The sequence below is a fragment of the Ascaphus truei genome, chromosome 7, assembly GCF_040206685.1.
Source record: "Ascaphus truei isolate aAscTru1 chromosome 7, aAscTru1.hap1, whole genome shotgun sequence".
Classification (NCBI taxonomy): Eukaryota; Metazoa; Chordata; class Amphibia; order Anura; family Ascaphidae; genus Ascaphus; species Ascaphus truei.
The window spans coordinates 52,875,068-52,890,885 of record NC_134489.1 but is presented as its reverse complement, the minus strand read 5'-3'; the positions used below and the strand labels follow the sequence as shown (position 1 = coordinate 52,890,885).

At 44.7% G+C, this 15,818-nt stretch overlaps 1 protein-coding gene across 1 annotated transcript in view; it reads left to right on the top strand.

Moving 5' to 3' along the window:
• TRPM2 (transient receptor potential cation channel subfamily M member 2) overlaps positions 1 to 15,818 on the top strand; it is a 161,786-nt gene that overhangs the window by 47,883 nt on the left and 98,085 nt on the right. Inside the window, exons 8-10 of the mRNA XM_075608423.1 lie at positions 3,406 to 3,467; positions 6,757 to 6,957; positions 13,246 to 13,348. Of these exons, the coding sequence (XP_075464538.1) occupies positions 3,406 to 3,467; positions 6,757 to 6,957; positions 13,246 to 13,348 (366 nt within the window). The remainder of the gene's footprint in view (positions 1 to 3,405; positions 3,468 to 6,756; positions 6,958 to 13,245; positions 13,349 to 15,818) is intronic.

The window sequence follows — 15,818 nt, the reverse complement described above, 5'->3', positions numbered from 1 at the left end:
ACAATAACGTGAAATAGACTCTGAATCACAATATTGCATTCACATAGACCAATTTCACACTTGGCATATCAATTTACATAAGGATAGCACATTATTGAGCTCGAGAAAGAAACAGGAAATTAATGCAAGTGTTTCAGATGTCCTTGAAATTCCATAGGAAACAAACATTAACAGCGATCAAACAAAGGAAATTATTATTAAAAGGTTAGATACAAAACAAAAAAAACATGCTTGAGCACATGCTTATTACCATTGTGACGGTAGGGGTAGCTGGCATCACAAAATAACGGTGAAGTCCAGCTAGCTACCCTTAAAAGCGTATTAACTGGCTGTCTCAGTAATGTTTAATTCAGCCAAATGTATTTAATATCTGGGGGAGAACGGGGAATGTATAAATGTAATCAATGAATGTAAGAATGTATTTCAAAGCACTTTATTTCTTGTAAATGCAATACCCCAGCTTATTGAACAAGCATTGCTCTGTGATACAAGTTGGATGTCAGCCCTGTAAAGTCTAAATTGTGTTAGTTGACTGTAAGTATTGTTTCTATGGAAGGAGACTCAGCAATTCACTCAGCTGAGCTGTTCCATAGAAAAGATATGATCAGGACAATGGTAGAGGACTGGTTAATAGAATCAGTTGCCGGGTCTGAGCCCCACAGGCATTGTTTCTCCTGGGCAGTTTTTTTTTCTTCAAATAGTTTTTATTAGTTTTCCGCATAGTACAAATAATAGACATTGTAGATCCAACAATATTACCGTATGAACATTCTTATACATTGAGTAGGAATAATATCCATGGAATACTATAAAATAAGCATACAAACACTCTTGGGTATGCACTTATATTCTTATTATGCTTAAATTGCAGAAATCCTCTTTACTACGGTTATTGTTGGGGGCTCGGCTCTTACAGGTAGATTTGTATACTATATTGCGGGGTAGTAAGAACAAAGAAGAAGAACACACATCTCCACCCACTATGTACCGTGCAAATCCAGGCAGGAGGCAAACAGCATGTAAGACTCCCGGTTGCACTTTTCCTCTAACTGGAACATGCCACGGTACACTTCAGGGTTGAGGGCATACTGGGTGAGGAGGAGGGCTTTTACATGTCCATAGTCATTGCCATCCGCGGCGGGGATTGCCTGGGGTGTCTCCTTGGCTGTGCCGGACAATAACGGGTTAAGCCATAAAACCCAGTCCTGTTCTGGCACCTGGTATATGTGATATTGGGCCTTGAAGTTCCTCAAAAACCCGTCAATTTTATCCGTGCCGTCCACGAATTTCCCGAAGCTGTGGTGGTCCACTTGGGGGGCAGCTTGCTCCCCGTTAACAAGGTGGGAGTGCGGGGCTGATGTCCCTTGTGTGGCTGCAAGCAGCCGGACCCTTTCGGCCAGGGTCGCACCCTCTCCCCATGAGGCAAGGAGAGCAGCGATTCCTGTTGTGGCAAGTCCGTTAGCCACTGGGGCTACCACGACCGCACTCCCTCGAATCAGTCCTCCAACAAGATCCATGCTGGCACCTGCTCCCTCCCCATGTCCTTCCTCCACCACCTGGACTGGAATGACCTCCTGCGCTCTTGGCTGATGTGTGACCACTGCAACTGCAGCTGAGGGTATGTCCCCTTCCGGTGAAGCAATGCGGGCATTGTGAGATTCTAAGTCCTCTTATAGTAATGTCTTTGACCAACCGACCGACTGTCGGCAACCCGTAGCTCTCACATCGGGCAAAAATCTTGGCTCGGTCCCATGACCGGTACCGACCTGACCGCTTGTCCATGTACACCCAATGGCACTAAGCTAAGTGACAGAGAGAACCTGTGTTTTCCGTGCTTTGTAAAACGTGTATATGCTACTGCTTGTTTTGGGAGCTCACAATTTTTGACTGTCCCTCTATGTTATAAGACCCCGCAGCATTTTATACCTACATCTTTGGGGTATCCATAACTCGGGGACCCCACTACATAGCACAATCTGACAAGACTTTCTCCGCAAAACCCACCCTTAAACTCCTAGCCTAGCAATCTATGCTTGTTGGAACTCCTGGAAAGGCAAACACACAAAAATTCTTTGTCACATAATTTGCACACAGTCACAGTAATGCATATACGACAGCCAGGTCCAAGAGCTGACACTCTAGAACCCCAAAACACGGATCAGGGGTAACCAAGTGGGCTTAACCTTTATTATTGAGCCTGTTTACCCCCTCACTGTCACACTAACTCCGTCAGTGTTAGTGGCTACTCCGATCCCCATGCAGCAGTGGTTTCCCTGTTCACCGTGGTCAGTATGCAGGGCTGAAGTGCGACTGGTAAAAGGAGACTACGGAAGCCGCCTAGGTTCAAAATGGTGCCCGCTATTCGAACAACGCGTTTTGCATCTATGGATGCTTCACCAGGTTCGATAGCGTGTATGGAAAGGGTTGGTTTAAAAAGCCTCCCAGTCAGACTGCTTAATTAAAACAGCAGAGAACAATTAAAAAGTCTAATTGACAAAGCGGTTATTGGGATGTGTTCTGATAGTATGAGCGATCACATCTGTATATAGTAATAATCATTACTCTCAATTAATATCTAGCCTATGTAGGCATGAAACGGACAATCGACAATATGAAAAGAATACTCCATTAATACAATAGTGATAAAACCCTATAAGAACACATGATGCTTTAGTCAGTGTAAATATGGAACTGGAGGACAAGCCAGATGACTTCATCCTCTACCCCTTACAGTACAGTATGCCAGACATGTAAACATGTGGAATGGCTCTGTGACATGCATGGTTGAAATACACAATATGACTACAATGAATGGAAACAATTGATGCAGAAATCAGTGTAAACAAAGGACTGAAGGGCGAACCCTAGTGGACAAGTCAGATGACTGCATTGTATACCCCTTGTGATACACCAGGCCTAAAAGAATACATTTGGGAAAGCTATGTTACATACATAGACATAATGGATAGATCACTTTGAGTATTCAGTCAGCGAATGCGATGTATTGCCAACCATGTGCTGATGGCACATAAGACTGAGGCAAGTGAAGCCCTGGTACAAAGAATCACCTATGATCACATAAAAAGACAGGAAATCCATAAAGGACAGATGAGCATAAAAGGCATAAAAAAACTAAAATCATTTAAGACAATTCTCTGTTGTCTATCCTTCAACCAGTTTTCAATCCAGGTGCAAAATGTTTTACACAGTCCAATTTCCTTTATTTTGCACACTAACCCCTTGTGTAGCACCGTATCAGAAGCTTTTGTTTAAGTTGTCTTTTTGTACACTTTAATGCGATAGTGCTCCACCCTTTAGTTTCACAGACTAATGAACAACCGCCTTAGTTTTTTTTACATTCTAGTACTTGTTGCTGAAAGTTGACTATGTGATATTCCACTTTAGGAGTTGCCATCAAGATTCCAATTGTCTGCGTAGTATTGGAGGGAGGACCTGGCACACTTGATGTAAGTTGAATCAATAAATAAAATATAAAAGTGTACCTTCAATTTTTAAATACATATTTGAAAATTTTTGTTCCACGTGCAGTAGTTAGTGTTGTAAAAAATAGCAGTTTTAGAGGGCATAAATTGCTTGCATAGTAATATAAATATGGTTTACCTGTAAAGATCCTGTCTTATTTTTCCAGTCATAGCATATTCTTAAATTAGATAGGTTAATTATAATAGTGCTATCATACAGTATGCTAGTTAGAACATTTGTAGAACTGTGGTAGGTTGGTAACCACTCCCTGCTTAATATATTATAATAGTTGAACTAAGTACTATTATTATAGTTGTTCAAGTAACCTCATGATAATTAATATGCATTTGAAATGACAAATTCTGAAGCTGCTATATTTATACTTTTGTTTTGTATTCTGGGACATAAAATGAAATGTATGTATGTATGTACAGTACAGTATGTATATCTTTATTTATATAGCACCAACCAGGATACACAGCGCTTCACGATTCCAAAATTAGGGGAGCGCTGAGTGTTCACAATGAAGCCATGTAAAAAATGATAAAACACAACATAGTGCAATCAATTTCTAAATTCAAATTGAGTGAGGGAATTGTAGGTTAATTCAACTTACACTCTATCCAATTCAATGAAGCATTTCAGAGATACTATCTCTCTCTTATTAGAGCTGGTACAGGTACTAACCTTCAACATCGATTCCCCCGAGCAGGCACAGACTCTGCCCAGGGCGTAGTCATAAAGAAGGGAAAGGCTCTTATGGTGTAGTATATTTCAAAAGATTCTATTCATAGACATTTAGCAAACAAGTGGAAATGCACTCACATTTAGCACTCCAAAATAGTGTATTGTACGAAATCCCGTCTCAGCATTGTCTTAGCCGGCGTGTGTGTTCGAGTCTTCCGCATACGTCACTTCCGACTCTGACGATAATAAGAGCGGAAGTACCCGCACGATATATCCCTGGCTGCTGGGACCCCTTGTGACCGAGTGGATTAAATCGCATACTGCACAGGGGGAGGGATAAGCTTCAGTCTGATACATTCCAGGGTGCACTGTTTTTAAGTGAAAACTTTTCTTGCTTTATCCATTGTAGCATCGCCGGAAGAACAGATCAGTGTATCTCGAAAGCTTGCACAAATAAAAACATTTCGTTAGCCACAGAACGGTATCGTCTATTTGTATTTAATTATATATATTTAATGTTTGGTCCTTTTAGCTAAAGAGGGTTTGGTACTGAGTGCACAAACTCTTTTAATGCTACATGTAGAATTACCTTTATTTCTGTGTAGCCAGGTCACCTGATGGCTACTATTCTGCCCTTGGGCTGGCTGTAAATCCTGATATAATCAGGTTGCCAGTAGTTGGTATGGGGTTTTCCCCCTCCCATTTGGTACTGGTGTATTAAAAACATTTATTGACTGTTAAAATAACAACATTACAAAGTTTAACAAACAAATCCTGTCAACTTAGATAACACATCTCCTTAATGATCCCCATTAGTACACAAGTACATTTTCTCAATTCACATGAAACAAATTAGTTAAAAGACAAAAAAATTAATATGAAATGAATAGACAAGATAAAAGAGAAAGGATAAACACAATATAGTGTAGTAGTTAATATAACCAAGGGAGTTGTTAGTAAATTAATTGCACTTGCATGGGTAGTTAGTAGCAATGTCACTGCATAGATTCTCCAATTGGTTTCCATCAGTTTTTGGAGGTTTTTCTACTCTTCGATGAGTCGTTTATGGGTCAGTACATAAAAGGGGAAAACAAACTACAGTGCAATACAATTTTGCAGAAATCTGGTAATCTCCCTACTCGTCACCTCCTCCTGTGGACGAACTACAGGCAATGCCCCTTTCTCAAAAGATACACTCCACTCTACGTAGTCTGCCCTTTTATAGACTTTTAAGTTTATTTTATTTTTTTAACATTTGGATGTCAATATTCAAATTTTTTTCAGTTTATCCCTTCTTTTCACATTACCCTTGAAAGTGATTTTAGTTATTTCCATTGTTTATAAAGAAAATAATATTTTTTATTATCTAATTTTGTTGAGTATTTATTGTATATATATTTTAATACATATCTATGTAGTTTTATATATAGTGAATACCAAAGCCAGTCAGCACACAGGTGTAAGGGCAAAAACAGATGCTCATCCCATAGGTATTCAATAGAATTTTTGTTCTAATACAAGACATTTGGATTTCAGCACACAGTGTGCTGTCTCTTTTTGCTGGACTTTGGCCTGGTAAATATGTTCTATATACAGTATATATACTGTCATATATATTTTTTTTTTATACTAATGCTGTAATAAAGGTATTTCATTTTTTTAAAGCAGCAATCCTGTTTTTTTTTTAAATCTTTTTTTAACATTATTTGAATAAGGGTTTCACCAGAGCTAAACTGCTCTATTTTGAGCTTTCAGGGCGTGCCTGGTTGCCAACATACTCACCAGTACAGATACCGGTGCTTCTGATGGCCATTCAAATGGCCATCCAATAAGATGCCACAAACGATTATGTTGCACCTTCCTATCAGCCCTAAATATGGTGGTCGTTGTGTTTCTCCTTGAGCGAAAAGGAATACCGGCAATTTTACCTGGAGATTTTTCCCGAGATGTGGCAGCTATTTAGTTTCCCCTGAGGGAGATTTCAATCCATTAACTTTACCAGTAAGTGTATAGGGAACTGTGGGGTCCCCAGAGTTTACAATCATGGCATTTGGCTCAATAATTGCTACCCTGTAACAAAAACAGAGATAAAAAAAACAACAAGCAGGAACTTCAGGAAAAAAAAGAAAACATTTGAAAGCCAATATAAAGAGAGATTATGCAAATCAGGATATATAAAGAGAGATTATGAAAAGCAGGATATATAAAGAGAGATTATGCAAAGCACGATATATAAAGAGAGATTATGCAAAGCACGATATATAAAGAGAGATTATGCAAAGCACGATATATAAAGAGAGATTATGCAAAGCATGATATAAAAAGAGAGATTATGCAAAGCAGGATATCACTTTTACTTAAAGGTGATTTAAAGAGTGCTTAAACTTAGCACTGTTTGTACATTTGCCCTTTTAATATCCTTCAAAATGCACTAAGTTTATCCCAGTACCAAAATAAATTAGTGGTCCTTTGTACAAAAAGGGCACCTCAAAAATACTTTTTTAGTTTTTTGAGTAACTTTAAAATGTAAGCTTGACATAGTTATAGTAAATGAAAAAGTCTCTTTTCTTCTTGTCTTCCAAACAGACAATCTACAATGCAATAAGCAACAACACTCCATGTATTATAGTGGAAGGATCAGGTCGAGTGGCTGATGTGATTGCCCAGGTTGCCCAACTACCTATCTCAAAGATCACAATCTCTCTTATCCAGGAGAAGCTGCGAACTCTTTTTAACGATACGTTTGAAACCTTTACAGAACACAAGATTGTTGAGTGGACCAAAAAGGTACCTTTTTGAAATCCCTTTGAAACTTGCATTCTCAGATATAAAAAAACAAATATATTTGACAATTTATCAAAACAGAATTAGGTGAGCTCAGACCTACCCCTGTAGCAGACTACTGTATACAGCTCAACCCCCTTATAATGCTGTGCTTGGGGTCCAAAGAATCACATCGCGCTATAAGCGGATCGCGTTCGAAATAATTTACAATTGTGTGCATTGTACAATAAACTATTTAAGATACCAATAATCGTGTTGTAACGTATTCATAAATACGGAAATTGGGAGCCACACGTGCACCGCGTTATAAGCGGATTCGCGTTGTAATGGGTCGCGTTATAACGGGGTTGAACTGTACTGCACCGACACACTTTATTCGAGCAAATACCCAGTATGTACCTGGCAGATACCTGGAATGCGCCGCTCCTCACCTCTGACAAGCCCCGTTGCGTTTGCCTTCCCAGCCTGGGTTCATGCCTGGCTGACGGGCGGCTGATCTGTTAAATTATAATGATTAGGATTTAATAGGCTGCAATGCTTCGCGTGTCTACCAGATGGCATAAATTCATGAATTGTAACGCAGTATATATATATATATATACTGTGCAGTATTGCAGCCAGCGGGAATAAAATGCTTCAATCCCTGCCTGGAAATAACCCAATGCACTCGGGCAGAAAACAGTCACAAACCTCAATACACCCGGGTATACCCGAATTCGTGGGACTAGCCGAGCTCGAATAAAGTGTGTCGCCAGTGTATCAGCATCTCTATTTAATTCAATACCTTTATGGAGTATGCTGCTAGGAAAAGATAATTGTCCATACATTTATGGAAAACAAATACAACAATCTTGCACTCCTCTCAAATTGGCTATAAAATACAGGTACTGTATTAAACACTTCTTCAATGTGAGCCCGACTCTCTAGAGGATAGGATATATATATATATGTACAGTGTTCGACAAATCACCCAAAAATCTACTCGCCCAACCAAAAAATCTACTCGCCACCTAGTCCCGCCCCCAACCCCGCCCCTAGTCCCGCCCCCAACCCTGCCCCCAACCCCGCCCCTAGTCCCGCCCCCAACCCCGCTTTAAAATAAAATATATAAATAAAATACATTTAATAAATTCCTAGTCAGAACAACATTCGTTTTTGACAAATGTATTTATTGTATTACATTATACTACAATTAGTCCTTGTTACATGTGTGTGTGTAAATGTCGGATCTAGAATTAAAAGCCACATTTGAATGACTAGTTTCCTGAACCCCTTAACCAGTGTCTGGATGCCCCCGCTTCACAATATCTAAAGCAGCAATCCCGCCTGGGATCTTACCTGATCCGCAGTCCCTCAATGTCCAGGTACCTCATTCCCGCAATGTTATACATTGGGGAGATGTTCCCTAACTGTCTTCTGGGTTAGGGGGGGTTCCGATGTCTTCCGTGTGAAGCTTGAGCCAGATCTGGAAGAAAGCAGTATAGGGTAGTTAAGATTTCGGTGTAGTATAGGGCAGTTAAGATATATAGGGTAAATAAGAGATCCAGATCCAGAGTGTGAGTGACAGAGAGAGAGAGTGTGGGGGAGAGAGAGAGAGAGAGAGAGAGAGAGAGAGAGAGAGAGAGAGTGTGGGGGGGGGGGGAGAGAGAGTGTGGGGGGGAGATAGAGAGTGTGGGGGAGAGATAGAGAGTGTGGGGAAGAGAGAGAGTGTTGGGGAGAGAGGGAGAGAGAGTGTGGGGGAGAGAGGGAGAGAGAGTGTGGGGGAGAGAGGGAGAGAGAGTGTGGGGGAGAGAGGGAGAGAGAGTGTGGGGGAGAGAGAGTGTGGGGGAGAGAGGGAGAGAGAGTGTGGGGGAGAGAGGGAGAGAGAGTGTGGGGGAGAGAGAGAGTGTGGGGGGGAGAGAGAGAGAGTGGGGGGGGGAGAGAGAGAGAGAGTGGGAGGAGAGAGAGAGAGAGTGGGGGGGATAGAGAGAGAGAGAGTGGGGGAGAGAGAGAGTGTGGGGGAGAGAGAGTGTGGGGAAGAGGGAGAGAGAGTGTGGGGGAGAGAGGGAGAGAGAGTGTGGGGGAGAGAGGGAGAGAGGGAGAGAGAGGGAGAGAGAGTGTGGGGGAGAGAGGGAGAGAGAGTGTGGGGGAGAGAGGGAGAGAGAGTGTGGGGGAGAGAGGGAGAGAGAGTGTGGGGGAGAGAGGGAGAGAGAGTGTGGGGGAGAGAGGGAGAGAGAGTGTGGGGGAGAGAGGGAGAGAGAGAGTGTGGGGGAGAGAGTGTGGGGGAGAGAGAGAGAGAGTGTGTGGGGGGAGAGAGAGAGAGAGTGTGTGGGGGGAGAGAGAGAGTGGGGGGAGAGAGAGTGTGTGGGGGAGAGAGAGAGAGTGTGTGGGGGAGAGAGAGAGAGTGTGTGTGGGGGAGAGAGAGAGAGTGTGGGGGAGAGAGGGAGAGAGAGTGTGGGGGAGAGAGGGAGAGAGAGTGTGGGGGAGAGAGAGAGTGTGGGGGGGGGGAGAGAGAGAGAGAGAGTGTGGGGGAGAGAGAGAGTGTGGGGGAGAGAGAGAGAGTGTGGGGGAGAGAGAGAGTGTGTGGGGGAGAGAAAGAGAGTGTGGGGGAGAGAGAGTGTGGGGGAGAGAGAGAGTGTGGGGGGGGAGAGAGAGTGTGGGGGGGAGAGAGAGAGTGTGGGGGAGACAGAGGAGAGAAACGGTGGGTGACACACACAGAGGGTGGGTGATACACAGAGAGAGAGAGGCTGGGTGAATGACTGGCTGGGTGAGTGGTTTGCTGGGTGAGTGGCTGGGTGGGGCAGGGGTGACTGGGTGGGTGAGTGACTGACACTGACTGGGGGTGGGGGGGTGACTGACACTGACTGGGGGTGGGGGGGTGACTGACACTGACTGGGGGTGGGGGGGTGACTGACACTGACTGGGGGTGGGGGGGTGACTGACACTGACTGGGGGTGGGGGGTGACTGACACTGACTGGGGGTGGGGGGGTGACTGACACTGACTGGGGGTGGGGGGTGACTGACACTGACTGGGGGTGGGGGGGTGACTGACACTGACTGGGGGTGGGGGGGTGACTGACACTGACTGGGGGTGGGGGGTGACTGACACTGACTGGGGGTGGGGGGTGACTGACACTGACTGGGGGTGGGGGGTGACTGACACTGACTGGGGGGAAGGTTACTGACTGGGGGGGGTTACTAACTGGGGGGGTGACTGACTGGGGGGGGGTTACTGACTGGGGGGGTTACTGACTGGGGGGGGTTACTGACTGGGGGGGGGACCTCTGGTGTCACAAACATACACATACTTTCGACCTGTGGGTGGGTTTACTGGCTATGCATCTTAACCCTGGCTGTGCTCAAAGCTGTGACCATGCAGCAAGCTTAAGCCTATAGGGAAACCATGTTCAATGGTTTTGAATCAAAAAGTGGCACTGTGTTCTCATTTGCATGTCATTTCCCAGAATCCCTTGCTGCAATGAAAGTGCTGTGTGCTGGGTGATAATGGTGAAAGACGGGGTTGCAGACCTGTCTCAGACATGCAAATGAGCATACAGTAAAATTTCCATTTGCTATATGCTCTGCTGTGGAGGGTTTTTGTAAAAAAAATTACCCACCATAACTTAACTAGTATATATACTATATATATATATATATACAGTGGTCGACAAATCACCAAAAAATCTACTCGCCACCTAGTACCACACGTGTGCTGCTTGGGCCAATAGGAGCTCGCCACGGTGTTAAATCCACTCGCCCGGGGCGTGCAAATGTATAGGTTTGTCGAACACTGTATATATATATATATATATTATATATATATAATTACTTTTCATTAAAAGCACTCAAGAACAGAAAACATTTGATCTCAACATTATAATGAGCGTAATGAGTATAAAGAGGCCTTAATACAGATTTGGGGTTTCTTACACACTATCATATTTTTTAAGCAATGGTTTTCCCTGCATCTCTGATAAATTCAACCCATTCTCCACCCTGCACCCCACACCCCTTCACTCTGCAGACAGATGGTTGGTCCTATATGATCACCACATTTCTCACTATCCCTTTCATCCATTTACTGTATTGAACTGTCTTTATTTACTACCCCCTTTGCAATTGTTTCTCTACCTCTGCTAAGCATAGTTAATCCATAATAAGAAACCTCTGAATTTAGAAAAATAAGTGTGGGTAGCTATATTTGTCCAAACAAATGAGGGAGAAGAAGAACAGTATGATATACATTTTATTGAATGAGCAGAAAGTTGATAACTTACCAGCTTTTGAATCTTACAGTGTTCTTCATAGACATAAAGAAGAATCATGTGAGGTTCACAAAAGCTTGGAATGTATCAGCTATCTGTGGGTCCAATAATAGGTATTATACTACCTACTCCTTCTCCTTCATTTGTTTTTTGACTACCTTCTGGATATAGACGACACCTTCTAGCCCAATAAAATGTTATGGAGTAGCACCACTTACAAGATATTTTATACCGTATACTGTACATTTTACACATATTACAGGGCATTTGCCAAATTTACCATCTTTTTGTGAACGAACTTCAATGTATAAGCTTATTGGTCTGAACAGAAATGTTAAAGCAGGTTTAGCTTAAACTTACTTAAAAGCATTGATAAACCATTGTCAAAATACTGTATGATAGAAATAAATGTAGCCTCGGTGCCCTCCGGCTCCCAGAGACCCCCCTCCTTGGGTCAGCGCGGTCGCGGGTGCCGCAGGAGGCAGCGATGGACCCGCCGTCTGTTCCCAAAGGTGGGGGCCGGTGCAGGGAGTGAGCTGAGCACTCGGAGGCTCGGCGGCGTACTCGGTTAGCGGGGGCTGTCATTGCGGGTGCGCGCGCATGCGGTGCGATCGCGCATGCGCGGAGCAGAGTAGGGAAGAGGCTAAGGAGTTGCAGGCGGCTCTGAAGAGTTGCACATGCGCAGAAAGGAGCGCGCGAACACTAACCTACCAGGGAAGGCTCTTGGAAGGGACTACAAGTCCCATGAGCCTCTGCAGCACCCCACGTGATGCCAGGGAGCCAATAGGGCTGAAGTATTGCCCTGCAGGCAGGAAGAAGAGATACATTTTGCGCGCTGAGCCCACGCTAGTTCAGTTGGAGCTGGGAGCAAGAAGGGGAAGGAAGGGTGTAGGGAGCAAGTGGCTCCTACACCAGGTAAGGTTCCCAATATCCCAGGCAGACCCCAACTCCCCACTAGGTTAGTGGGTAATTATAAGGGACGGCCCCAGGTTAGGGACCCTGCCCTTAGGTTCGTGTGTGGGTGCGTCTTGTCAGTGTCACGGCTTTCAGTACTGTGAGTGCTGACAAGAGGGCTTCGTGTGTGTGTGCAGCACGTTTGCTGCAGGCACCAAGTAGGTTGCAGTGCGTTGCTGCAGGTGTTGGGAGAAGTAGGTAGGAGTTAAGCAGAGGGGACCCGGGTGGTACGGGAGAGGTAGTGTGGGTGCAGGGGGTCTGTGACCCACCTGCATAGGACAGGCTACCCCGTAGGCCCCTATGAGTTTCCCCTGAAGCCATTTAAGGTTGCTGTGCTGTAGGAACGGCCTATAGTAGCAGCAAGCATCACCGTAGTTCACAGAGTCAGTTAGGGACTCAGCAGATGCTGCGCATCCGTTCAGAAGGTTGGGCGTAGACCTCCGCTGCCGTTGCAGAGGCTTTCCGCGTGGGATCGTCCCTGATGGTGGTTCCGGTGTTCGTCTGTCATCGGATCCTTTGTGAAGCCCGTTGCAGGCCCGAGCACTGGAGTGCTCGGCAGGTAACCCTTGTCAACAAGTGCACCAACGATGCGCAGTCACACATATCCTCTCTCTGTAAGAGTGCGGGACATTTTGTGGGGATTATTGGACACGGGGTGGGATCACCCGGTGTAGGTGGGAGCGTCCTGCGAGACGCATTAGTTAGTGTCTCCTCTAGAGAGGGACACCTGTTGATTTGTTGATTTATGATAAGTGCATGCTATGCAGTAAAGCCAGTTCTGTTTTACCACTGTTTGCTGAGTGATATATATTGTCCTGCGAGGAACCACTCCCCCTCTGGTGGGACCCATCGCAGGTGGAGGCGCTGCACCGAGTACAGGGTTACTCATAATATACTTGCCCCAGGTTCCCCGTGGCGGAAGCTCAGCCCTCCTGTGAGCCTAACAGGTAAAGCACCACACCCGGTAACAGTAGGTTCTCCGCACGCACACTATATCTGCGACTGGGTGGGGGGGAAAACCCGTCACATAAACTTGAAACAAACTTCTATGCTGAGAATGTGTACAGTTTTCTGTTTATATTTTTTTCTTAGATTCAAGATATCATGCGAAACAACCAGTTACTGACCATATTCCAAGAGGATCAGGATGACCAGCATGATATTGATGTAGCTATTCTGCAAGCCTTGCTGAAGGGTAAGTAACACACAGAGTTCTGATGTTACTGTACTCTGAGCTGATCATTACATTGAAAGAACTTTGGAACAGGGATTAATTAAGCTTAAATTTGCCTATAGTATTTTGCTAGTCTGCCTGCAAAAGATTGACTCCCAGTGCCATCTCATTGTGACTTTGTGCAAGTCAATTTATCTCTGTGACGATGCTTGTCTCCAATCAGGAAGCGGACCCGCAGGGCTGAGGTAGGGATGCAAATAAACCGACCAGGGTCCCGTGACAGAGTCCTGTAAGACAATCCGTAGCCGGTATGGAAGCAGGGGTCAGGGCTGGTGGCAGAGATGCAAAGTCCAGGAGACAGGCAGAGATCAGTGCAGGCGGAAGGCAGTGAGGTCGGGGTCATGGTCCGGGGTCAGCAACAGGGAAATCCAATGAACAGGGAAGCCACAGGGATAGGCAAGACACACGGAAGGCTCAGGAACGGGGAAACCACAGAGAAAAGGCAAGCCACAGCAACAGGCAAGCCACACAGAAGGCTCAGGAATGGGGAAGACTTAGGAGCTAGAAGGCTCAGGAACTAAAGCACAGGGTGGCCAGGAACACTAAACATATATAATGCTCAGGCAGGGGCTGGGAGTCACTGGCTGAAATTTAAGCCCTGGCACCGGTGCATCCAATAACAGTGCATAACCGGTGCAGTCCAATCCAGTTCACAGCAGCCAGGTAAGGGCAGGTTCCCCCTTCAGGAGAGACCTCCGGGCGATCAGAACCTGGCTTGATCAAAGATCTTGGCGACCTAGAATTATTGCGGAAACATCTTGGACGGGTAGTAGATTTGAGGCAAGACCGTTCTCTAGCGTGTACCATCTCTGAGATAGAAAGCAGTGGTTCTGCAAGTTTTGATATGCAGGAAGTACCATTGGGAAGCTCAGGAAACACGGCAGGCATCATCAACACAAAGGCCAAGATCTGCTGCTCAGCAGTTTGCGCGCACACAGACACCCGTTCATGATGAGTCAGAATCATAAGGCAAAAGTTCCGGTGGAGCAACTACATCCCTCTGATCAGCAGGTAAACTTGTCTTGATCGTGAAAGCCTTGGAATCTGCTGTAGATACGTCAGGCTCTACAAGTGAATCAATGTGCAGGAAACTTGTCTTGGATGTGGGACCCCCAGAATCCGCAGAGGAAGCACGAGTCACTGAAGGGCAATCCGAAAGAAGTACATCCATTCCCACAGCGAGAGCACAGGAAATAGGAATGGATACATCAAGCTCTGCAGGGAAGTCCCAGAGGGGTGCATTTGTCTTTGAGTCAATAAGGGGTACCTCAAACACTGTGGAAGAATCAGCGAGACTTAAACTTGCCTTTGGAGGGGGAGTCCCAGACTCATAAGGGGTTACATAAGGTACTATAGAGAAACCAGTGAGGGGAAAGCTAGTCTTTATTGTAGGAATCTTGGAGTCCGTAATAAGTACCTTAGATGCTGCTGAAAAATCAGTGATACTTAAACTTGTCCTTGGAATGGGAGTCCTAGATTCCTCAATGGTTATAACAGGCATTACAGAGCAGTCAGTGAAATATATGCTTGTCTCTGAAATGATTGTCTGAGAATCAGCAGTGGTTACACTAGGTACTGTAAAGGGATCAGAGAAATATACAATTGTCTCTGAAATGGGTATCTGACGCTTAGCAGTGGTTACACTAGGTACAGATTAGTGATCAGAGAAATATATGCTTGTCTCTGAAGTGGATGTCTGGTGTCTGAGGATCAGCAGTGGCTACACCAGGCACTGCAAAGGGATCAGAGTAATATACATTTGTCTCTGAAGTGGGTGTCTAAGGATCAACAATAGGTATACCAGATGCTGTGGGGAATTTTATGGCGAGAACATTAGAAACAAAGATGGGTTTATCCAACATTGCATGGAACCCAGCAGTAAGGGGTACTTGTCTTGGAAAAAATCAGAACTATATATATTTAACCATGTGGGGACATTGGTGAAAGGTCTTCTCGTCACTGAAGTGGGTGTCTGAGAATCCACAGTAGGTATACCAGATACTATGTGAAACTTTATGGCAAGAGCCTTAAAAACAGTCAAAGGAACCTCAGACATTGCAGGCGAATCAGCGAAACTTGATTTTAAAGCAGGAGTTTTATCATTAATGATAGGTATATCAAACACTACAGGAGAGTCAGAGAAAGGGGAACCTGCTTTTAAAGGCCTTATAACTGGCAAAGGTTACAGCAGGTACTGCAGGGGGGTCAGAAAAAGGGGAACTTGACTTTGAAACAGGATCCTTAGATTCAGTTATAGGGACCTCAAACATTGAAACAGGAGTCTTATAACCATCAAGGTAGAAATGACTGCCGAGGAAATAGTCAGAGGTGTACTTGACTTTGAAATAGGAGCGGTGGAGATTTAATCTTTTGGCTCCTGGAATGCAAGGTTAGCTTGCTGAAGTGGAGGGGTAGGTGCCGACGAAGAATC